Genomic DNA, 25145 nt, shown 5'->3' on the forward strand with positions numbered 1-25145 from the left:
AGTAAAAAGACTAAACACCACACACACACAAACGCACACACACACACACAGGCACACACATACACACACACACAAAGTAAAAAGACTAAACACCACACACACACATACATACACACAAACGCACACACACAAACATACACACACACACACCAACGCACACACATAGGCACACACGCACACAAAGTAAAAAGACTAAACACCACACACAAACGCACACACACGTACACACACACAGTAACAAGGCTAAAGTGCTAGTACATGAATGTAAGCCTGTTCTGGATCAGTTTTATTCCAGTTGAAATCCAGCCGAAACAACAACTCCAGATTAGCATCTGAAACACACTCTGCAGAACTGCTGAGTCGGCTTTGTGTGTGTGTGTGTTGCCATTCCTCATGGTGATTTGTTTTCTGCTCCACACACTGCAGTTTTTGAATGGATATATTTCTTCTTGAAGTCGTTGCTGGCTCATAACTCCCATAAACATCCGCGCTGAGTTTCAGTGAATTAATCACGGAAATAAATCCACTTTCAGAAACAGATTCAGTCTCGAAGAACACTGCTGCGCCGCTCAGAGTGGAGAAATACCCAGCTCTACCCCCTCACTTCACCCAAATATTACACTCCAATGAGAACTGCTACATTTTGGGGATTTATTTTCACTAAAAACTTTCCAATATTTAAACACACTTCAGTAAAAAACAGCTGAATTCTGAAGAGTGAATATTAAAGTGTCCTGGGGCTTACAATAAAATAAAAACATCTTCAATTACCATCATTTCTGCTCAGTCACTGGAACAAGTCTAAATACCAACACACACACACACACACACACGCTAACAAGGCTAAATACCAACACACACACACACACACGCTAACAAGGCTAAATACCAACACACACACACGATAACAAGGCTAAATACCAACACACACCAACACTAACAAAGCTAAATACAACACACACACACACACACACTAACAAGGCTAAACACCAACACACACACACACACACTAACAAGTCTAAATACCAACACACACACACACACACACACACACACACTAACCAGGCTAAATACCAACACAAACACACACACACACGCTAACAAGGCTAAATACCAACACACACACACACGATAACAAGGCTAAATACCAACACACACACACACGATAACAAGGCTAAATACTAACACACACACACGATAACAAGGCTAAATACCAACACACACACACACACACACGATAACAAGGCTAAATACCAACACACACACACACGATAACAAGGCTAAATACCAACACACACCAACACTAACAAAGCTAAATACAACACACACACACACACACACTAACAAGGCTAAACACCAACACACACACACACACACACACACACACACACTAACAAGTCTAAATACCAACACACACACACACACACACACACACACACACACACACACACTAACCAGGCTAAATACCAACACAAACACACACACACACGCTAACAAAGCTAAATACCAACACACACACACACGATAACAAGGCTAAATACCAACACACACACACAATAACAAGGCTAAATACCAACACACACACACGATAACAAGGCTAAATACCAACACACAAACACGATAACAAGGCTAAATACCAACACACACACACACACACACACACACGCTAACAAGGCTAAATACCAACACACACACACTAACAAGGCTAAAAACCAACACACACACACGCTAATAAGGCTAAATACCAACACACACACACACACACACACACACACACACACACACACGATAACAAGGCTAAATACAGTAGCGGTATTAACATGGAAAGGCATCGGCATCTTACGTTCGCGTGACACTGGCACATGCCAGTAACATCGGCACCTTACGTACGGGTGACAGTGGCATCTATTTTTTTTTTTTTGGTGACAGTGGCATGTGCCAATGGCATCTATTTTTTTTTTTTTTAGTGGCATGTGCCAATGGCATCGATTTTTTATTTTTTTTTGACAGTGGCATATGCCTCTGTTTTGCGCAAATGCCGATGACATTGACATCCGTTTTATGACACTGACATATACTCCACTTCATTGTTGAACATCTGCCAGTAGACTAAGTTTAGCTAGCATTTGGATGTTTAAACTAGCTATATATTTAACTAGCACACGTATGCTACTAGCATGTATACAGACCAAACATGTGACATGCTACAAACATAGCATCCCTTATTCGCACACAGTCCACTGTCTCTGTGTTCATGGACAATTGAACTAAAAGTTCTTCACAGTTAGGGGTATACGACGCTCCTCAAAACCACCACTTTTAAGACGTCGACATACCACAATGCTGCCGTGCGATAACATGAGAGGCAGTAATATATATATTTATATATATATATATATAAATGTGTGTGTGTGTGTATGTATATGTATGTGTGTGTGTATATAGAGTGAAAATCTAATATGACAGTGTATTAAATGAAACATTACTTTTTAAAATTTTCAAATTTAAATTGAGGTAGCAACCCTGCTAGGCCTAATCAGAAAATTGAACACTGGCATCATCTAGGGGCCAAAGGTCTTTCTCAAGAAGAACGAGAAAACAATATGGGGACATTGCATGGTAGGTGTGTTGTACTATTACGTATTAAATGAGTACAAATAGTGGTGTAGCTACCATTATTATTTATATTATTTTATACAGGTAATGTTAAATGCCGTGTAGTATCATGTTCACTGGTTATCAGTAATATATGGGAAATACATTTTATACTGCTAATATACAATAGAATGCTGTATAGGAATGCTATTAAAAGTGGCAGAGGGCTATACTATAAGGTTTAGTGTGCCTGAGTTCTGGTGCTGCAAGTCTCTGACATGTTAACATTGATACCTTAATTCTATCCTGTATTTATTTTGCTTTTTAGGACACACATTTAAAACACTTGATGGTCTGTTTCATGACATCCAGGCTCACAGTACTTGTCCATTCTGTAGAAAGTGTGATGAGTGCACCCAGGACCACATCTCTAAAAAACATCTCAAGTATTCTGTTTTTTTTAAAGATGCTAGCAATAGTAAGCAGTCTGTTTCTAATCTGAATTTCTATGTTAATAATGGTATATTTATTTTGATAAATGCTGAGGAAATACTAATGGCCAAAATGTTCCTTTGTGATCAGTATGATTGTCTTATTATTGAGATTAAAAACTTAAAAAATGATGTGCTGTTGATGATCTGTTGTTTTTGTAGACTTTTGATGACTTGTACAGCTAAACTAAATGTTCAGTAGTAATTACATAATGTTGAATTCTTTTTTCTGTCAGATCTTTTCACAGTGCCATGTTTTTGTGGACAAGTTAAAGACTTAAAAAGAAGTCATTAAATAAACAAATGGGCTTTATTGTAAAGGAGAAATTTAGGGGAAATCTGGATTATATGTCAATAGAATTGGATGTCAGCACATATTATGAGCCTTCATCAGAAAGTCATACATTGTCTTGGTTGAAACGTCAGCTTTCAAGAATCTGACATGCAGTGTTGTACAAGGCTATTAGAGCTTCACGTGCCATAAAGACATTTTAATTAATCTAGTAGTCCAGTAGTAATGTTGCTTGGCAGCATTGTGGTATGTGGACATCTTGAAAGTGGTGAGTTTGAGGAGTGTCGTATACCCCTTACTGGGAAGAACTTGTAGTTCACTTGTCCATGAACACAGTGACATGACTATGTTTGTAGCATGTTACTTGTTTGGTCCGTTTACATGCTAGTAGCATACGTGTGCTACCCAGTAAACAATTAGCCGTTGATTCGACGTTGAAATAACGTAATGACTGCCATCAACGTTCTCTTAAGGTTGAAAGTGAACGTTGAAAAGACGACCAAGCACAGACATTGAAAAAACGAGTATTAGACGTATTTTGGACGTCCGTTGACGTTATTAATTGGTCCAGAAATAAATTACTTGTATAAAACGCGTTTTGGACGTCCACTGACGTTATCGATTGGTCACCACTTAACTAACTTATTAAGATGGATTTTGGACGTCCATTGACGTTTAAAATATGTGTTTGACGGACAGACTACTTTTAAACCTATTTTGAACGTCCAGGGACGTTCCTTGTTTACTGAGTAGTTAAATATATAGCTAGTTTAAACATCCAAATGCTAGCTAAACTCACTGGCAGATGTTCAACAATGAAGTGGAGTATATGCCAGTGTCATAAAACGGATGTCAATGTCATCGGCATTTGCGCAAAACAGAGGCATATGCCACTGTCAAAAAAAAAAAAAATCGATGCCACTGTCACTAAAAAAAAAAAAAAATATAGATGCCACTGTCACCCGTACGTAAGGTGCCGATGTCACTGGCATGTGCCAGCGTCACGCGAACGTAAGATGCCGATGCCTTTCCATGTTAATACTGCCTCTCGCTAAATACCAACACACACACACACACACACTAACAAGGCTACATACCAACATACACACACACACTAACAAGGCTACATACCAACATACACACACACACTAACAAGGCTACATACCAACATACACACACACACTAACAAGGCTACATACCAACACACACACACACACACTAACAAGGCTAAATACCAACACACACACACTACCAAAGCTAAAAACCAACACACACACACACACACACACACACACACACACACACACACACACACACACACTGTCAGTGGGAGGAACACTAAAGCCAGTGAGGACTCCGGGATCTCAGATAATGTTCTGTATCTAGAGAAGTGTCCCACGGCGCCGGGGAGAACCCGCTGTGTAGCGGTGAACAGAGGGGGTGCTGTAGGACTGTTTGTTTGTTTGAGTGGTGATTTTATAAGTGCAGGCCTCGGGGAGTGCAGCTGAACTCTGGCAGTGCAGGCAGCTTTTAGCTTTGGGTTGATTAATGCGCACCGTCAGCGAGATGCAAATAAATAAATAAAAATAAATAATCCAGACGCTGCTGCTAGGTGCTGGATGCTATCTCACTTTAAATTGCTGCAGTGTTTTTTTATCGTCTGCAAGCAAAGGTTTGGAGGGTTTTAGAGGAGGGGCTGCATTTCTGCTTCAAATGAAGAAGCAGAGAAGATTGAAGTGATTCCCTCTTGTATTCTCTCTCTCTCTCCGTCTTTCTCTTTCTCTCTCTATTTCTCTCTCTCTCTCTCTCTCTCTCTCTCTCTCTGTCTTTCTCATTCTCTCTCTCTATTTCTCTCCCTCTCTCTCTCATCTCTCTTTCTCTCTCTCTCTTTATCCCTCTCTCTTCTCTCTCTCTCTTTATTTCTCTCCCTCTCTCTCTTTCTATCTCTCTCTCTCTCTTTATTTGTCTCCCTCTCTCTCTCTTCATCTCTCACACTTTCTCTCTCTCCCTGTCTCCCCCCCTCTCTCTCTTTCTCTCTGGCTGTGTCTTTCTCTCTCTCTTTCTCTCTCTGACTGGAATCTGTTGAAGTGGCGGTTCGTAGTCATGGCAACGGGGATGACTTTGTGTGATTGCCTGTTCTGACTGAAAAAAAGAAGAGAGAAAGAGGGAGGGAGCGGGAAAGAAGGAGCGAGGAAGAGGGGACGGCCTTGTTCTGGAGGAAAATGAACACCGCTCTGGAACAAAGCTGCCTTTGAAATGGCACAAGGAAAGAGACTCGTCAAAGGAGTCCACTCTCCCCACTTCACACAGCAGGTTTGGTTCAGAACCCCTCTGCAAGGCCCGGTTCTGTTTGCTTGGAGGAAACCTCCTGAAGAATCTGGGGTTTAAAAAACCCTCGCTGAGCCCAGCGGTCTGAGGCTATACAGCCACCTGAATATATCTGAGAGTATAACCACAGTACGGTTAAGAAATGGAGTCCTTGTCTAGTCTCTATCACTTTCCCGGGGTTCTCCGGGTCTGGAGGCATAGAACCCTGCTGCTAGAGTGTGGCCAGATGTCCGGCTTTGGATCGGACAGTCCAGTTCTGTGCCTGGACGGACACCTACGAGTCCTCCACTTGGACGGCGGCTGAGGCTGCATTTAACACACCTCATTTTGCGTGTCGTTGGTTCACGAACACGTCACAACAAATACATTGAATTGAACTGATTTAACAGCATCGCCATGTGATGTCACCAACCAGCTAACCGCAGAAAACCCCGCCCTCAAAGCGCTAGTCAATTAATACGTTTGTGGTAACAACTACCACAAGCAACACTGCGAAAATGATGAGTAATCGTCTTAAGGTGGACAGTGTCAAAGCAGAGCTTCAGATCTGTGTGAACCTCACAGATTTGTGAATGTGTGTGTCGCCCTGTGAAGGACTGGACTGTGTGTTTATGCCATGGGCACCACTAGAAGCTTCCCGGCTGGGCTGATCCTATGAGCCCCACTTGGTTGGGGTGATTCCCTCATATTACTAACACACCTGAAAAGAATTGTCTACAAAAAGACCTCCCTCCAAGTCTGAAACTGGTTAAAATGTGGTAAAAAAAGGCTAAATTTGGACCAAATCCGACAGATCTCAGCCCGAATTTCACCGTCTGTGTTCGGGCTCAATAAAGACCATGGAACATTTATAACATTCAGCGGATGTTTGGTGTTTGGTGGGACATTTGTGGTTAGCTCTAGAGTTCAGAGAAGATAGGGACATATATTATTATATCTCCATTTTTGACATTCATCACATTTTCACTTAAAATCTGAAATTACAGCTCTGTGGAAGTGGCCCAGAATGAGTTGGAATAAAACACCCCACACAGCGAGTGTTTATCAGTCCACTGACTTTAATAGATCAGTACCCCGCGGACTGTATGCCACTGCTGGTCCCCCATCGGAGCTCAGATTAGTGTCCTGTACCACTTCTAACAAGATTTTAATCTCCTCAAACTCAGTTCTAAATTCAGACTCAAACTAAATTCAGAGAGACTTTTATTATGGAAAATAAACTAATACAGATATTACCAACAACTGTGAGAGCTGCAGGAATGAGTCTGCCTCATATACAATGATTCTTCTGAAAATGTTAATACTGTTATGGATTCAGATGATTTATTACTGTAATGTCCACAGAACAAGAAAAAGGTAATGACTGGACTTTGATATGAACGTTCACTTAAGTTAATAACTCTTTAATTTCCCCTTTTTAATTTCACCGTTTTGGACGCATTAACAAAGTTTCTACCCATTCCTCCCATATCCCACGGTGGAATTTGAGCTCTGGCCGCTTCCTGAACACCTGTCAGGTACGAGGCGCATGCGCAGACCACGGACTTACCTCACACCATGAAGTTGTAACACGGTTCACCTGAGCGCGAGGACATCGGACTGTATCATGGGATTAACGCGACAGTGGCGGATTCCTGGGGGGCACGGCCTCAGTGCGGGGTTGATGGCGCTCAGCCTCGGTGAGTTGGTGGGGGCAGGTTTATGTTTGTTTATATTTTAAGGGTGCGCGAGACGCTAGTGTCGATCCACAAAATGGCGCCGGGAGTGTGAGGGGAGCAGTGTCCGTGTTTACGGCGACTTTATCGTGTTTTATGGCGTCGTGAGTGTGTATTTAGCAGTGATTCTACTCTCGACCTTCTCTGAAAATATCAGCTGTGGTCATAAAGTGGGTGTAGAGGGTGTAAATCCGCTTCTTTTGCGAGTTGAAACACTAAAGTGAACTTTTGAGACACGTTGAAGTCAGTGAGAAGTTTCGATTGTGAGAAACGGGTAAAACTGACCTTAAGTTATGTAAATACAACTTATATAATCGTATAAATCCACTGACTATTAGTTTTGAGATTGTATTTACAGTACATCATTTTAACTGGCCATTTTCCAAAGAATTTATAGGAGATCTCAGTGTTTTGTGCCGAAGTTAGACACACAAGGCCTGGGTGTTTCACTTCCTTGGAATTCATTCAAGTGAATTTGATATATATATATAGTTTTTTTAGCTTTTTTTTACACATAAAAAATAACAGTTTACACATAACAGTTTAACACATAAAAATACATTTCTCTTGATACCTGTTGTAGTCCAGTACTCAATATTGATAGGCTATTGTTGTGTTTTTCTAATGGACTGTCTAGACAACACACATCTTTGTTTTTATCCGTGTGGATGCCCTCCGGGTCAGTGGTGGGACCCCTCTGGGCTGAACACTGGTCATAACGCCTGAAGAGGCACATTACGATAACCCACTATTGCTCCATTTATAGAGAATGTTAGTGGGCTGCTCACCTTTGTTATTTAGGTGGACCACCCGGGTCCCGCTATCAGCCCACATACCGACCCGCCCGGACCCCATGCCCCTTTTTGAACCCAGCTACCCAATGGTCCAACTGCAAGTGTGATCGCTGGGTAATGTTTTATCATCATTAATGGTTTGGCAAGTGATTTGGAGACACTTGGTGCATGTGTGATTTATTTTCTGATGGAAACTGAATGTCTTCGTTGGTAACTGTTTAAAAGAGTTTGTCAGGAAGTGAAAACCATCAGGTTTTAATTCTAAAGACTTTTTTGGTGAGTTCTTGGTTGTTTTAGTGGTAGTCTTAGGGTTGTATTGATAAAGTTATTGATTAGATTGTTATTGATCTGTGATATTTAACGGTAGCTGTTTTAGTCGTATCTAGGATTCCTGGATAATTCTGCAGTGATGGGTATTTCCATTTTATTCAGGGCTTGTTTTATCCTGTGTTTTCTGACATAGGCACTGAGGCCTTGCTTCTCAGTTTGTGGGTTGGTGGGCTCCAGAGTCACACTTCAATGTGGACACGTGTTGAACAAGGGATTTATTCATATTGTTGTGTTCCATTTAACAAACATTTGATCAGAATTAGAATCACTTTACTACACACACACACTAGTGAAAACTAGGGGAGAGTGGGCAGTGCCCGGAGCGGTGGGCAGCCCTAGCCACGGCGCCCGGGGACAGTTAGGGGTGAGGTGCTTTGCTCAAGGGCACTTCAGTCATGACCAGCTCTGGGGATCAAACTGGCCGTCTTCCGGTTACAGCTCAGTTCCTCACCCCAGGCCACGGCTCCTGCTCCAGTACTTGAGCAGTGCTTTATTAACCTGAAGTGAAAATGTTTCTATTGTTATTTAAACAACAGAACGGTGTAAAACAAACACAGGAAATGATGTCAATAACAAAATGTAAATATTTTTAAGTGGTATCAAGGACAAACTTTGACACACTGCCTCAGAAACAAAACTGGGGACAAAACTTTCTGGGAATTTAGCAACGGATTCCTCCAAATCTAAAGTTTTTTTCCCATAGTATCTGCCCTTTAATCTCCATAACATCAACAGATTCCACACCTGCTGCAGCACTTGGCAGACAACTGTGAGACGCCCCACAGAACCAGGCCACTGTGGAAAAGCCAGTTGGGCTTTCATTAAGAGAACAATCACATTACGCATCATCACGCCACCGAAAGCTCGAGGGAATAATCAGAGGAAGAGTGAGCCACAGGGAGGGAGAGAGAGAACGAATTGGGAATTCTTACCATTATTCCCAAAGGCTCCCAGATGGCAGGGCTAGTAAGTTGGAATGTTACGGATCATGTGTCGGCCTGTCATAAGGAATCGATTTGGTCCATGCTGCCGTAATTAGTGTTTTCAGTGACGGACAGACGGCTGGAAAACAACCGGAACTCTTCTGGGAAATGTAGGCCAAAGCGAAAGAATGACAGCTCGCCCTCCGGCACCTCACTTGCTCCACTGTCAGAGTCTCGGCGTCGACAGGGAAGACCAACTCCTGCCAGGAAAAGACTTGCTTTAACAGCTGCTAAAAATAGACCTTTCAATCATTCCGACACCATCCTTTCAACACGGCCTCAAAATACTGCGCATAGGAGGAGGCTTTATCTGGGATTTTACATTTTCTCTCTCATACACACACACACCCACTCTTATTATACATCTATCACATAGACTTTATTAACTCCTCTCCCCTCTACACCTCTAGTGCATACAGATAGTGTGGCAGCCACACAGCTTTAGAATCCTGGGGTCCTGGGTTCAAGCTTCTATTTTTAAATGCTTCAGTTGTGGGATTAATAAACATGATGGTATTATTATTATTATTACAATAGCATTTTCAACAGCTATAACTGCTATAACCTAATCTGAATCTGTCCAATCACAGCGCTGGACCTGCTTGTGTGTGACAGCGCAAAGATAATGTTAAACGCAGCCAGACACAAGGAGCACAGAGTAAAAACTGAGAAACACCTCCCTCACTGATGGGCACTCAGGGTTGGGGTGAACAGCGAGCGGCTCATCGCTTTCTACGGTGTAGCTCCAGAGTCTCCTCACACAGTGTCAGAACGTTGCTGTGAGGATTCGATGGCATACAGCTGGAAAAGCACCTATTGCTGACACAGACCGTGTGTGTGTGTATGTGTGTGTGTGTGTGTGTGTGTGATCTACATAGGAAGGTATGGAATGATATGGGATACTATGTAGCAGCTGCACATGAGCCTAAAGAGTATAAACCCCCACCCAAACCAGGACTGGGCTGTGGAGCATTGGAACTGTGTTCTCTGGAGTGAGAGAGCACTGTAAATACCCTTTGGGAGGAATTTGGAACCAAAAGTAATCCTCCAACATCAGCACCTGACCTCACTAAAGTCTGTTACCGTCAAATCCTCACAGCAGTGTTCCAAGCTCAAGGGTAAAGCCTTTCCTGGAGATTAGAGGCAGGAAAAGAGGGTCAAGCTACTAATTAATACCCTGTTAATGGTGGAGAAGCAGGTGTCCATAAATGAATGTTAATCTCTCTCTCTAGTGCTCCACTGGGATGCGGTGTACTGTATAACAGTGAGTGCTCCGGAGGAAGTTAAAGCAGTCAGAGGAGAGACAGTCACACTTTCCTGTTATTTCTCCTCCACCAGTCGGACCACCAGCCTCATCTCCATCAACTGGTCATTCAGACCCCAGAGCGGAGGCCTGGACCACACGGTGAGTCTGTGTTCTCTGGCTAATACATAGTGTGGTATACACATTTTTCATACTGTCACTCCGTCTCAGAACATTACCACGGTATACTGTATTACGCAGGTTTTCGGCGCTGTGCAGTTCAGTTCGGCACAGCCCCACAGTGTACAACAGCGTTGACGATAAAAACCCTTTCTGAGAGAGAGCAGATTTCAGTGCCTGCTGCTGGAGGAACAGAGAAGTTGTAAAATAAGTGAAATAAGACGGTTCTACTCTGTTTAGAAGCACAGCTAGCACTAACACACACTTGTGGTTTAACATAGTGCTGGGAGATATGGATAAAACAAATCATATCTCGATATATTTTAGCTGGCGATACACGATAAATGCTGTGAAAAAATGCTTAAAACATTTTATAAACAGAACATTCAGTTGTGTGTTGTCTCAGCCTCATCTCTCAATATTCAAATGAAAATCAAATGTCCAGGTTTAAATATGTTTAAGACAAAGGTTTTCATTGGGGGTCTTAACTTTTCCTTGTAATTGTACATTGAAAAAAAAATCTAAAGCTAAACAATGTCAGAAAAACACTTTTATTTATCAAAATAAAGAGTGAAGAACATGTCAGATGACTTTATTAATTTACAGACCTAGAGCGTCCGTAATAAAGTGCTTTTAAAAACAGTGTAAAGGCTTCGGCTCTGTGCTCCCAGTGTGGACTTCTGGGAAATAGCTCGTCTGCAGACACACACTTTAATCTCCCAGTCTTCAATAAAGTGGATAGTGATGCTCAAATATGACTCACAGGTCATGTATCGTCAAGGCAAAGTGTTTTACTCTCGCGAGCCGATTGGAAAAGCTCTGTCTGACGTAAATGCACATGTGCGGCAGTGCTTCTCATGGAAAGAAAATCACCACGGCCACGGTTATTGGTCACGTTAAGTACGGACATACACACGAAGAGTGGATGAACAGTGTCCAATCCGTGAACTGTGTCTAACGTGTGTCTATATATGTACTTTGTCGTTTTAAGATGCTTTGCTAAGTTTATTGCTCATTGTCGGCCAATACTGATTCAAGGTGGGCACTGATTTCTAAGCCCCTCCCACCCGTGAAAACTGGGCCAAAACTCAGAAATAAAACACAGAAGCACATGAGATTCCAGACTTTATCAGCAATATCCACAAAACAAGAAAGTGAAACGAGATACTGGCAAAATGCAAATGAGAATAAGCATCAAACGGAGAGTGGAGTAATAATGGAGCCAAGTGTGGTGTATATTTGATGTATTTATTTTTTTCTTATTTTACATTCACAACCTACACTTAATTCCTTTTCATTCTCATAACTGTGTTTGTAGATTATTATTCTGTTTAAAGCCCGCTGTGACGCTATAGGTTCAGTCCCTCACACGGATTCATCCCGAGTCACTCGCTTCTAGTGAATAACCCACGAGGGAAGAGGTCTGGAGAGAGAGGGCTCTCAGGATGTGGCCAGTTCTGGACCTTTCCCTCTCAACAAGAGGCTCTCAATACACACTCCATATGAGAACATGAGACAGAGATATATTCTCGTCTGTCTGTCTGTCTCTCTCTCTCACTCTGACTCTCACACTCACTCTCTCTTTCCTTCAGGACGTCAGCAACTGATAAAGAGCTGATGGAGGGGCTCGTCCTGGACGGCAGTGGAACATTGCTCTGGCATTTGAGGAATCATTAATAGACTGGTGCCACTCGTGCAGTTTGTCATTTTGAACAGAACTTTGAAGGGTCTGTGGTCTAGTTTAGGGCTGGACAGTTAATCAAAGTCAGTGTTCAGAAGTATTCTAATATTTTAAATGCGTGAGAAATAAATATTTCTAACACGCATCATTTCTATTTGTTCATCTGTGTGAATGTGAACTCTAGTGCTGCTTTAAAGGCGAAGCACCAGCTCTATGAAAGTGTCAAACAAATAATTACAGTGGAATTTGAGTTCCTAACTTGTGTTTATTGATAGTCAGAAAACATGTTATTTCTTACTAATTCAAGGATTAAGGTTTAAAAGACCGTTTGCCCCCCCCCCCCCCCAATAGGCGTCTTGCCTGTGACGTAGATGGTGGACAACAACTCTAGAAGTCGCACTTAATTTAATGTAAAATGACGAAAAGTTGTGTTGTTTTTGGCTGCAATCATTCAATGTACAGTGGCACATCTGGCACAAATGGCCCAAAGATCCCAAAATATCCAGAAAATGGACTTAATTTGTCAACTTTAAACGGGCACTTTGGAAAGGACCATCCGCTCACTCCGTTATCTGTAGCTCATTTCACTGGCGCTTTCCCAACAATATGGACATGTAAGGACACCAACGAAAGGTGTTCAAGAGCCTCTGTAACATGGAGGTAAACAGGGTAAGGACACTCACTTCGCCTGTTTTAGTTGGTGTTAACGTTAGCTTGACTTGCTAAACTCGGTGGCTCAGATTATACTCGGCTACGTAGCTGCATTACGAAGGTTTATAGTGTCGGAGGAATTCGAGTTCGACTTCGATCACATTTAAAGGAATAAAGGTACCTCTAAATCTGAGTTTAGCTTATTGCTAGGCTATTCTCATGAATAATGTTGGTTATTTAGCTATCGCTAGATACTGTCATAACAGTCAGTCATAACGTTGTTTTACCGCGGCGTTGTTCAGCTGTTGTCCACCAGTGACGTCACGATTGCGTTCAAGAATTTCCGCAGTGAGCTCGGGTTTTTCCGTCAATTTAATAAAATTGTCAGGTCCATTAAGTGGTGCTTAGCCTTTAAGAAATGCGTGGCCTCCGTGTGGACCTCAGAGCAGTCTTCAGCTGTGTCTGCAGTGTGTTCTCTCTCTGTCGGGTCAGGCCCGTGGGTTTGGGCGGTGCTTGGACCGTCCTCTTCACGTCCGGGTTCTGGAGCGTTTAATGAAAACCTGGCACAAAGCCACACACTTTAAATATTCATTAGACTCCATTGATCTAGGGTCGAGAGGTGAGAGTGACAGAGTCACATTTAAAACACTGGGGGAGGAGAGAGAGAGGTGTGTGTGTGTGTGAACATACGCATGAACCCTTCAAAGGCCAATTCATTCATTCCAGTAAATTAAGAGACTGAGAGAAAGGAGAGAATGACAGAAAATCAAAAATTGACATGAGAGAGAGAGAGAGAGATTCCAAGGAAAGGGTGAAAAAAGGGAGACAGAAAAAGAAGGAAAAACAGATGAGTAGCCACACCCTTCCTGCTGTACCCTCAGCACTTATCGTAGTGGTGATGTCACTCCTGATGATGTCATGATGATGTCATTTTCTGGAATCTCAGAAATGGATGAGTCAGTTAAAATAGGGATTCAGGAACCACTGCAGTGCACCTGCCCTTGCCTTACACTTCTTAGCCTTCTTTAGCAATGGTTACTAGGTTGGATAACCTTCCTTAGCAACTGTTGCTACGTTGGACAAACTTCTGAAAAGATGTCTTCATAGGACACGGCTCAGAATACCTGCGTTTGCTGTGTCCGAAATGGCACACTGTTCACTATTCCCTATTCCACTATTACAGAGTTCAGGAGGGTAGTGAATGATTTTGGACACTCATGGGTTTTGACTAAACAGCGCATTGGATTATGGGTATCTGCTGTTCACTAGGGTACATGGGTTGTACACTACTGTTTTGCGGTGCATCATGGGATTGTTTAAGTGCTGCAGTATGTCACCGGCGCAAGGATTAAAGGAGAAGTGAGGGAAGCTGAGGTGGTGAGATGAGAGTAACCTCGCTCCCTGGAGAGCTTCATGGTTTTTAAATGGTTTTGGCCTAAAATAAAATGATTAATTAAAATGTTATTATAATTAATGAGTAAATATAATGAGACGAAATCCCTGAGTTCAGCAGAAAGTTTGGAAAATGGGTGGAACGGCCCTTTAAAGGAGTGTGAGGTGGAGTGTGTGCAGGGGTCAGTGAGTTTAAGAGAATGAGAGTGCATTTGAGTGTGTGTGTGTGGTCATCACTCCAGCAGCCACTCTCTGTAATTAGCTCTCTGTGGACTGATGATGTCATAGCTGTATTAGAGCGACACATTCATCTCTTTCTCTCTCCCTCACACTGTCTCTCACTCTTGCTCCTTCTCTCACTCGCTCTCTCTGTCTGTCTCTCTCTCTCTCTCTCTCCCTCCCCCTCACCCTCTCTCTCTCTCTCCCTCACCCTCTCTCTCTCTCTCTCTCCCTCACCCTCTCTCTCTCTCTCTCTCCCTCACCCTCTCTCTCTCTCTCTCTCCCTCACCCTCTCTCTCTCTCTCCCTCACCCTCTCTCTCTCTCTCTCCCTCACCCTCTCTCTCTCTCTCTCCCCCTCACCCTCTCTCTCTCTCTCCCCCTCACCCTCTCTCTCTCTCTCCCCCTCACCCCCTCTCTCTCTCTCTCCCCCTCACCCTCTCTCTCTCTCTCTCCCCCTCACCCTCTCTCTCTCTCTCTCACCCTCACCCTCTCTCTCTCTCTCTCACCCTCACCCTCTCTCTCTCTCACCCTCTCTCTCTCTCTCTCTCACCCTCACCCTCTCTCTCTCTCTCTCTCTCTCTCTCTCTCCCTCATCCTCTCTCTCTCCCTCACCCTCACCCTCGCTCTCTCGCTCTTTCTCTCTATCTCTACCTTTCTCTCTCTCTCTCTCTCTCTCATCGTTTCGGTGCAGCTGCACATGGGCCCAAATGTCCTGTGTCGGCCCTAGTGGTCTAATGCCCCCCCAGTGTTCTCTGGAGTGAGGGAGCTGATCTCGCTGATGCTCGTGTGGGCAGATGCCATCAGATCCTCACAGCAGTGTTCCGGTGGCGAATGTAAAGTGTAAAACTGCACTGGTTTTGGGCGAGTTAAGCTAGGGTTTGAGCCGCATGGCTCTAGCGCCCCCTTTGGGCACACTGGTGAAGCCATTACTGAGTCCTGGTGGAAATGGGCTTCCGTTTTCTTTCTCTCTCTCTCTCTCTCTCTCTCCAGTAGTTGATCAGATAATTCTTAGACTCATCTGTCCATTTCATTCTCCAGACGAGCTTTTATTAAATGTCAGTGAGCAATTACTGAATGGTTCATCTCTCTCTCTCTCTCTCTCTCTCTCTCTCAGTTCTTCCACTTCTCCTCTAAGCCGTACCCCCCAGAGGAGGGGCAGTTTAAAGGCAGAGTGCTGTGGGCTGGGGCTCTGTCTCAAGGGGACGCTTCCATTCAGCTCCTGAACGCCTCGCTCCTCGACAACGGCACCTTCACCTGCGGCGTCCGAAACCCCCCTGACGTCTACGGCTCCCCGGCCCAGACCACCCTCACCGTTACGCCCAAGAGTGAGTCACCGTTACCCCTCACCACCTCACACTGGAGTGGAGGCAGTTATAAAAACATGAAAAAACACAAGTGGAATATTAGTGTTTAGCTGTAAAATCATGGATTGCACCTTTAATGACCCTGATACAGGGGACTGTAGGGAGTCTTTTCTAGCTGCAGCTCAGGGCTTTGGGTTTAAAGTTCAGGGTTATTTTATTTGGGTATAATTTTATCCCTAAAGTTATTTATTGTATCTTTAATGACCTGTATTACTGTTGTGTAGCTGTAGTAACAACAGTGGATCATTGTTTACTGTGTTTATTTCTCCCTCTCTCTCTCTCTCTCTCTCAGTGGTGGGAGTGTGTTTCTCGGATGTGGCCGTGTTGTTGCTGTTTATTCTGGTTCCGTCTGGTTTAATAGCACTGATGTTATTGGGGTGGATTTTGTGTCCGTGTTGTGCATCCACTCGAAAAACCTCCAGCCACTCACCTATAGAGGTCACAGATGGGTAAATACACACACACACACACTCATCTGTGTATATAATGAGTACATCTTAAAGTAGCTCAACCCACTGCTCTTAAAGGTTGTCTACAAACACCAGGGCGTGTAGTTTATCAGTTGTGTTTGGACTTCCACAGGGAGGAGTACGGATACAAGCAACCTTCACCCAAACAGAAAGCGCTAACATGCTGTGAGGTGTATTTACTGGTAAAGTATCTCAGATCCTACCCTTTTCCTGCTCATGAAGCATGTGTCAGCCTCCGGGGCCCCGACGATCCACAGGCAGAGTGTGGGCTCCGTGGAGTCAGAGACTCTCACTCACTTGTGTGTGTGTGTGTGTGTGTGTGTGTGTGTGTGTGTGTGTGTGCGTGTACTGCAGGACTCTGAAGATGAGGAGTATTATCTTCACCATGAGAAATATCAGCTGGAGCCCGTGGCTGAGACCCAGTGTTAAATTGTGATGCTGAAGTAAAGATCGACCAAGTAGAGGCTCAACAGGACTTCCCTGGAACCTCTGAAAGAACAAAGATAAACACGCTTTCTGTTTACGGACTGCCCCCTGGTGTCTGTTAAAGATTTAAAGCCCAGTTGTAATCACAGAGAAGTGTATTATCTGTAGATGCTGAAGGTATCAGATGGAGGTGCACACTTCAGCCCCTTTCACACATGCAGAACGTTCTGGAGTGTATCCAGAGGGTGTGTGTGTGTAAGAGAAACCCAAACACCTGCAACGTTCGCCCCCGACTTTACACAGACTTTATCCCGCTAGCGCCCCCGTAAGGAGTCAGAATCGGCGCCTGTGAGACTGGAGCTTTTAAAACCTATGGTTCTACAAGGGTTCTTTATTAAATAATGGTTCTCTGGAGTTGGTGTGAAAGAGGCTGTAGAGTGCACCTTTAATTTGTTTGACGATGATTTGACCTTGGAACAGGACGGCAGTGATTAGGAGAAGGATTTGTTGTTAAGTTATTTACATTTGTTGTTTACAGTGCAGATGTGTACAGTTGTTTTTCTGATGATCTCTGTTTTCTTGTTTTTGTTTATTTTCACAGCACTTTTGTGTCTAAATCACATGTAAATTATATTTCATAAAGTGTATTTTTTCCTCGGAGTTATATTTTGTTACTGTGTTGCAGAACAACATCAGTGCACCTCCTAAAGCAGGAACACAGTTGCTAAGGTTCGTAGTTGGGGGATGCAGTGGTATTCCAGGTGGTTGCTAGGATATCTCTCGGTTTTCTTACAAAAATTTCCCAACCACCAGGAGATCGCAATTGCTACCAAAGGCCTCCTGCCGAAACCCTAGTGACCACTTTCCAAAGCTCTATACACCACCTGGAATACCATTGTAAACACCTACTGACACCCTAGCAACCACCTGGGAATAGTGTAAGCAATTTTCTAAATGAAAACAGACAAAACTCCCTTGAGCACCTTATTAAACACTGACTGATCACTGCACTAGGAGCATTTACTTTGTATCTACACTCACTGTCCATTCTCTCAGCTCCACTGACCACACAGGAGCACTCTGTAATTCTACAATTACAGACTATAGTCCACCTGTGGCTCTGCATACTTTATCACCCTTTTCCCCCCTGTTCTTCAGTGCTCAGGACCCCCACAGAGCAGATGTGATGGTGGTGTGTTAGTGTGTGTTGTGCTGGTGCTAGTGGATCAGACACAGCAGTTCTGCTGGAGTTTTTAGTCGCGGTCACTTTAACCTTTTCCTTTTACCTTGTGAGGTGTGAGGAAGGTATATTTTGTTGTGCGTTCCCTCTATGATTTACGTGTTTAATAAAATGTTTATAGAGGTGTAATATAGTGTGAACTGTATGAAAGCTGTTGTAAATAAATAAATTTAAGTCATTGTGAGCTGTGCTTTATCTGGTGTAAAGCAGTGAGGAGATGTCCTCCTTTGTGTGTATTTTCATTCCTTTCAGACCCACGCTGCTGTTCTCTCAGTGTGGAGGGAAGGATGGACAGACCACTGTGGATGTGTTCAGAATGAAGTTAGAAAACAGAAAACATGAAGATGGAGCAGCACCAGGTCTTTCACGACTCTCAGGGGCTCACTTTTATTATTTTTAATTTTATTGTTATTCCCACAGACTCCTACTTGTTGTAAGTCATAAGTCATAAAACGTTCTGAACATTGAGTCGATTTCTGAGGTGTTAGATCTGGTGTGGTTCATTGTACTGAGATCAATGGGGAGCGGGAGGAACAGGGTGGTTTCCTGCCCACCTCCAAAATGTACATAGTGCTGTTTCTACAGTGCAGATTCTGGAGTAGCATCAACAGAGGCTCAGTCCTGCTTATTACAGTTCAGTGAAGCGTCACAACGGTTCTGAAGCTTTAATTTTATGGCAAAAATGTTACACCGAGTTCATTTAAGTAAATCTTTTTTTCCTCAAGATGCGCTTCATTGTTGCTCTTTTGTTTTTTGTAATTAGTAAATTTACAGCTAATAAATGCAGCCAGACACATTTTTACAAATGACCCGACTTACTAGTTTTCAGTTGAATCCCTGCGGCTGAGAACAAAAGAGGAAAAGCAGAATCTAATTAATCTTTCAGAATTTTGAATAAACAACTAACGAGGAAACAGAAATAACCAATCCCACAATTATTCCTGATAAATTAGGTATTTTTATGTTTTTACGTACATTACATGTGTGTTCAGCTCTTTAGAGTGACTTTAGAGGTTTTTACCTCAGCTTGTACTCAGCCCTAAAGGTGTGAGGACTGTGTAACGTTAAAATATATTTTTAAAGAAAACTAATTCTTAAAATGTTTAACAGAAAAGTAAAACAAAAAGACCTTAAGAGTTTTGAATAGTAACCTTTACATAAGACATTTTACAGTTCTGGGGAACTGCTGTTCTCTCTGGATTGTTTATGTGTAGAAGCTCAGCGTCTTTTAGCGTCTCTGTCACGGCTAGACATCCTGACGCACCTGGAAAGGGTTACAAAGCTGTTCCTAATGTCAACAAACTTAGTGAGAGCGAAGACTAATGGTGAATCTTCCTAGAAGTGAGTGGATGACTGAACGCAGTGAAGAGTCAGTACATAAAATAAAAGCTTGAGGTTATAGATGCTTTATGGCTTAGACCCAACAATCTCCTGTTTCAGTAACTGGTTCCATTGGTGCACTTCCGTGTGGTGTCAGATGTGCCTTTTCACTGCTGTAGACTTTCCCAGAGAGAGCCATTAGTCAGAGGTAAACCACAGCATCTATAGAGAGGGCATTACTCCACAATCCCAGAGGAGATGGGGGATAGACGCAGCTGCAAGAAGACCACATACAAACAGGGATTCGTCTTTAAAACTTGCCCGAGCGAAGCTGAAAGTCTCAGCTTTCTGTTCTCCATTCCAGCTTCACATCTGTGATGAAAATTCAGGCTCTGGTTTCACAGAGATGTGAGGCGTTGTTCACGATGTCGCTTCTTACTCACACACACTGCTCCATATTAAAAGATACAGTCACTACTTACTCACACAGACTGCTTCACCTTAAAAGATAGTCGCTTCTTACTCACTCGCACCGCTTCACCACCTTAAAAGATACAGTTGCTTCTTACTCGCACCGCTCCACATTAAAAGATACAGTCGCTTCTTACTCGCACGCACTGCTTCACCTTAAAAGATACAGTCACTTCTTACTCACACGCACCGCTTCACCTTAAAAGATAGTCGCTTCTTACTCACACGCACTGCTTCACCACTTTAAAAGATACAGTCGCTTCTTACTCACACGCACTGCTTCACCACCTTAAAAGATACAGTCGCTTCTTACTCGCACACACCGCTTCACCACCTTAAAAGATAGTTGCTTCTTACTCGCACGCACCGCTTCACCTTAAAAGATACAGTCACTTCTTACTCACACGCACCGCTTCACCTTAAAAGATAGTCGCTTCTTACTTGCACGCACCGCTTCACCTTAAAAGATAGTCGCATCTTACTCGCACGCACCGCTTCACCTAAAAGATAGTCACTTCTTACTCGCACGCACCGCTTCACCTAAAAGATAGTCACTTCTTACTCACACGCACCGCTTCACCTTAAAAGATAGTCACTTCTTACTCACATGCACCGCTTCACCTTAAAAGATAGTCGCTTCTTACTCGCACGCACCGCTTCACCTAAAAGATAGTCGCTTCTTACTCGCACGCACCGCTTCACCTAAAAGATAGTCGCTTCTTACTCGCACGCACCGCTTCACCTAAAAGATAGTCGCTTCTTACTCGCACGCACCGCTTCACCTAAAAGATAGTCGCTTCTTACTCGCACGCACCGCTTCACCTAAAAGATAGTCGCTTCTTACTCGCACGCACCGCTTCACCTAAAAGATAGTCACTTCTTACTCGCACGCACCGCTTCACCTTAAAAGGTACAGTCGCTTCTTACTCGCACGCACCGCTTCACCTTAAAAGGTACAGTCGCTTCTTACTCACACGCACCACTTCACCTTAAAAGATACAGTCGCTTCTCACACGCACCACTCCACCTTAAAAGGTACAGTCGCTTCTTACTCGCACGCTCCGCTCCACCTTAAAAGGTACAGTCGCTTCTTACTCGCACGCTCTGCTCCAACTTAAAAGGTACAGTCGCTTCTTACTCGCACGCGCCGCTCCAACTTAAAAGGTACAGTCGCTTCTTACTCGCACGCACCGCTCCACCTTAAAAGGTACAGTCGCTTCTTACTCGCATGCACCGCTCCAACTTAAAAGGTACAGTCGCTTCTTACTCGCATGCACCGCTCCACCTTAAAAGGTACAGTCGCTTCTTACTCACACGTACCGCTCCACCTTAAAAGGTACAGTCGCTTCTTGCTCACACGCACCACTCCACCTTAAAAGGTACAGTCGCTTCTTACTCGCACGCACCGCTCCACCTTAAAAGGTACAGTCGCTTCTTACTCGCATGCACCGCTCCAACTTAAAAGGTACAGTCGCTTCTTACTCGCATGCACCGCTCCACCTTAAAAGGTACAGTCGCTTCTTACTCACACGTACCGCTCCACCTTAAAAGGTACAGTCGCTTCTTGCTCACACGCACCACTCCACCTTAAAAGGTACAGTCGCTTCTTACTCGCACGCACCGCTCCACCTTAAAAGGTACAGTCACTTCTTACTCGCACGCACCGCTCCACCTTAAAAGGCACAGTCGCTTCTTACTCGCACACACCGCTTCACCTTAAAAGATACAGTCGCTTCTTACTCGCACGCACTGCTCCACCTTTGGAAACCACAACAACGGTGGCGATAACGTTAAGCAGTGTTTATTCTTGGTGTACTGGCGTGTTGTTGTTGTTTGGAACTGAACACAGCTCCATCATCAGTTCAGACAGATCAGTAGAGTTTGTTCCTTTCTTGTTGCAGTGTCCAGCTCTCACTGGATTCTTTTGTCGGCCACCGATCCAAGGAGCGTTTGAACGTCTTCAAAAGACCACGGCGTAATTTTACGAGCTGCCATCGTGAGTCGGATAAAAACAAACGTGATCTCTGCTGCAGCTGGAGATTTTACAGATGGAGAGTTGGTGCTGGACGTCTGCGCTTCGTGGCGTAGAGTGACGACTCTCTCTGGACAATCAGCGCTCTGCAAGGTTTACACACCACGGTTTAGTCCCTACTCAGCTCAAGAGAACCACAAGAGAACACCCACTAAACAAGAACCCGCTTCCAGAACCAGGAGCAGAAAAGCAGGGTAGAGTAGAGCCGTTAGTCCTGGGATTACGGTGGGCAGGAGGAGAGCCTTCTTTTTTTCTTCTTGTGTTGGTCAGTGTTCGAGAATCACGATCTGAGTCTGTAAATAGCTCGACAGCAGTGTTAGTCATCGTGAGGAACGTGGTTTTCCTGTAAAGAGCTCCTGGGTCATGTGCCGTAAACAAGAGTTAATCCTTCACATTCTGTACTGCAGACGTCATGAGTTGTTTGAATGTTTTCTTAAGTGTCTTTGCTTGTTTCCTCTCAGCAGCTTCATGGCTTTAGATGTGTCAATTTTTTCAGAGGTGCCTCACTACGGTCATCTTTGTCATTTAATTAATTCTTTTAAATTATGCACAGTTTATATTCATCTTGTCTGCTCTGTCTGTTCTGTGCAGTCGCGGGGGCCTGGAGCCTGGAGAAGAGAATGTAATGAACCTTTAGGGAACACCACTGCTGTACCTTTTTAAAGATACACTACACGGTTTGTAACTTTAGTGACAGTAATGTTCCTGCACTGTATCTTAATTTTCAAAAAGTGATGGAAACATGACCCTGAAATGGACAGAGTGGAAAAAGACAAAGATGAAGGGGATGAAAACTGAACAGAGCAGTTACACAGTGAATGAATGAATGAATGAATGAATATAGAATATGGTACAGTTATGTTCCCTAATTAAAGGTGCAGTATATGTTCCACAGTGTGCTCCACAGGTGTGACAGGTTTTCTGAGAGTGGTGACATATTTTGCACATTTCCAGTTCAACACTCCTCTCTATTATATGAAAGTTGTAATTGTAACACAATCCAAGAGAAATGTCCCTCATCACCCTTTACTACAATCCCTCTCTCTCTCTCTCTCTCTCTCTCTCTCTCTCTCTCTCTCTCTCTCTCTCTCTCTCTCTCCCCCTCTGTCTTTCTCTCTCTCTACCTCTCTGTCTATTTCTCTCTGTTTAAATGATGTAGTAACCACACACAGGGAGATACAGCATATTCACTGGAGAGTGATGATATTGTTTAGTATCAGAAATAAAATAAACAGATAGAGTAGAGGGTATGATTCGGACAGTAATCCTCTGATTATGGGAGGAGCCTTGGGTAACTCTGTCTTTAACCCTCAGTGCACTGTGCTGTGGCTCCGTGTGGTCAGTGAGACGCCTGGGGGGGGGGCACTGGGTGGTGGCTAAAGCGGTTTCTGTCGAGGCGCTGGAGACCAGAAGCCTATCGTCACAACCAGGCTTTTCTCTTTTTTCTTGTCTGTGTTTCTGTGTTCCATGTCCTTTGGGCATTTAACTCTCGCTCCCCCCCCCCCCTCTTTTTCAATAACTTTCTGTCTATGCCTTAGTCATGCAGTCGGGAGAATGCCGCTCTGGCCTGTTGCCATGGAGAGCGAGTACGAGGCGAAGATGCAGAGGATTTGATGGTGTCCGTTGGGGTCTTGTGAACAGAGGGATAGAGAGAGAGAGAGATGGATGGATGTATGGAGAGGAGAAAGAGAGAGAGAGAGTGAGAGAGAGAGGTGGAGGAGGGGAAGTCAGCTGGAGTCGGAGGATGCCGTCTCTGCATGGTTGCCGTGGCAACGGTTGCCGGGGCCGCAGGAGCACCGGTCCTTTTAGGGTGAGAGGGGCTTGATTCTCTCTCTCTCTCTCTCTCTCTTTCTCTCTCTCTCTCTCTCTCTCTATAGGAAGGGTGGAATCAGTAGAGCAAGGCCCAGAAGGTATTGATTATATCAATAATCAATTAAAATATCAACTATTGGTTCAGGGATGAACCCATCGCTGTTTGACCCCCTACAGCTTTATAATCTCTGTAGAAAAGCACAGAAACCACAAAGCCCCATCCCGCGCTTTGGCTGGAGGGGTGTACAGCCCCCGAGCACTGGTCTGTGGAATGCTGGAACTGTGTTCTCTGGGAGTGACACTGTTGCTTCCACACCTTCCATCAAATCCTCACTGCAATCTTCCAGCTAGGACTGAAGAACCACGACCGGGACCTCTTCCTTAATGTCCTTCGAGATCCACACACTTACAAATGAAGGTTCTCTTACAGAACCCTGAATAGTTGAAGAACCTTGGGTGTGAATAAAGTGTTCTTCAGACTGATGCAGAACGTGTTGTAGATGGTTCTATACGGAACCTTTTGGAGAAGGGTTCTATACGGCACCAAAAAGGGTTACGATGTCAGGCTTGTTTCAGCAGAGGAACCGTTTTTGGTGCCGCATAGAACCCTTTTCAAAAAGGTGCTTCTGCGTCAATCTGAAGAACCCTCTCACAATACAGGAACCCTTTAATCATGCTAAAGGTTCTTCAACTGTCCAGGGTTCTGTACAGAACCATCTTCCTGAATAAAGTGCCCTTATTTTTAGAGCGTACGTCTACTGTACGGGTGACTACGCCTTTGTTGACTCATAGCTGCAGCTTCTGCCTCTGGAACAGCCTTTAACGGCACATCTCTGGCTCCTGTCATCCAGAAAACAGCTACACACCGGCTCAGTCACGGCAGGAACGCCGTTCCCGGGCTTCCCACTGAGAGAACGCCTAGTTAGTGCGACAGGAGAGGCACCTGTAGTGGCAGAAACCTGACAGCTGTCTCCCAGAGCCATGAATCCTCACTAACTACAGCCTCAGTAGTGAAGCTTATGCGGTGGGAAAGGTTTTGTGAAGTAAACCACGGCTGTTGGCCCCGAGCTGCACGTCCACGGCTTCAGAGTCGGACTCGAGACACGAGATCAATT

General features: G+C 44.0%; 1 protein-coding gene across 1 annotated transcript; it reads left to right on the plus strand.

Annotated features, from left to right (window-relative positions):
* The first annotated feature begins 7184 nt into the window (after window positions 1-7184).
* Window positions 7185-18884, plus strand: mpzl3 (myelin protein zero-like 3). Its single transcript, XM_066679607.1, has 6 exons — window positions 7185-7385; window positions 10761-10933; window positions 16010-16220; window positions 16552-16708; window positions 16842-16911; window positions 17084-18884. The coding sequence occupies exons 1-6, from the start codon at window positions 7313-7315 to the stop codon at window positions 17156-17158; spliced, it is 759 nt and encodes a 252-aa protein (XP_066535704.1). The 5' UTR covers window positions 7185-7312; the 3' UTR covers window positions 17159-18884.
* The last annotated feature ends 6261 nt before the right edge of the window (window positions 18885-25145 follow it).

This window comes from Hoplias malabaricus, chromosome 1 (assembly GCF_029633855.1).
Source record: "Hoplias malabaricus isolate fHopMal1 chromosome 1, fHopMal1.hap1, whole genome shotgun sequence".
NCBI classification, from domain to species: Eukaryota; Metazoa; Chordata; class Actinopteri; order Characiformes; family Erythrinidae; genus Hoplias; species Hoplias malabaricus.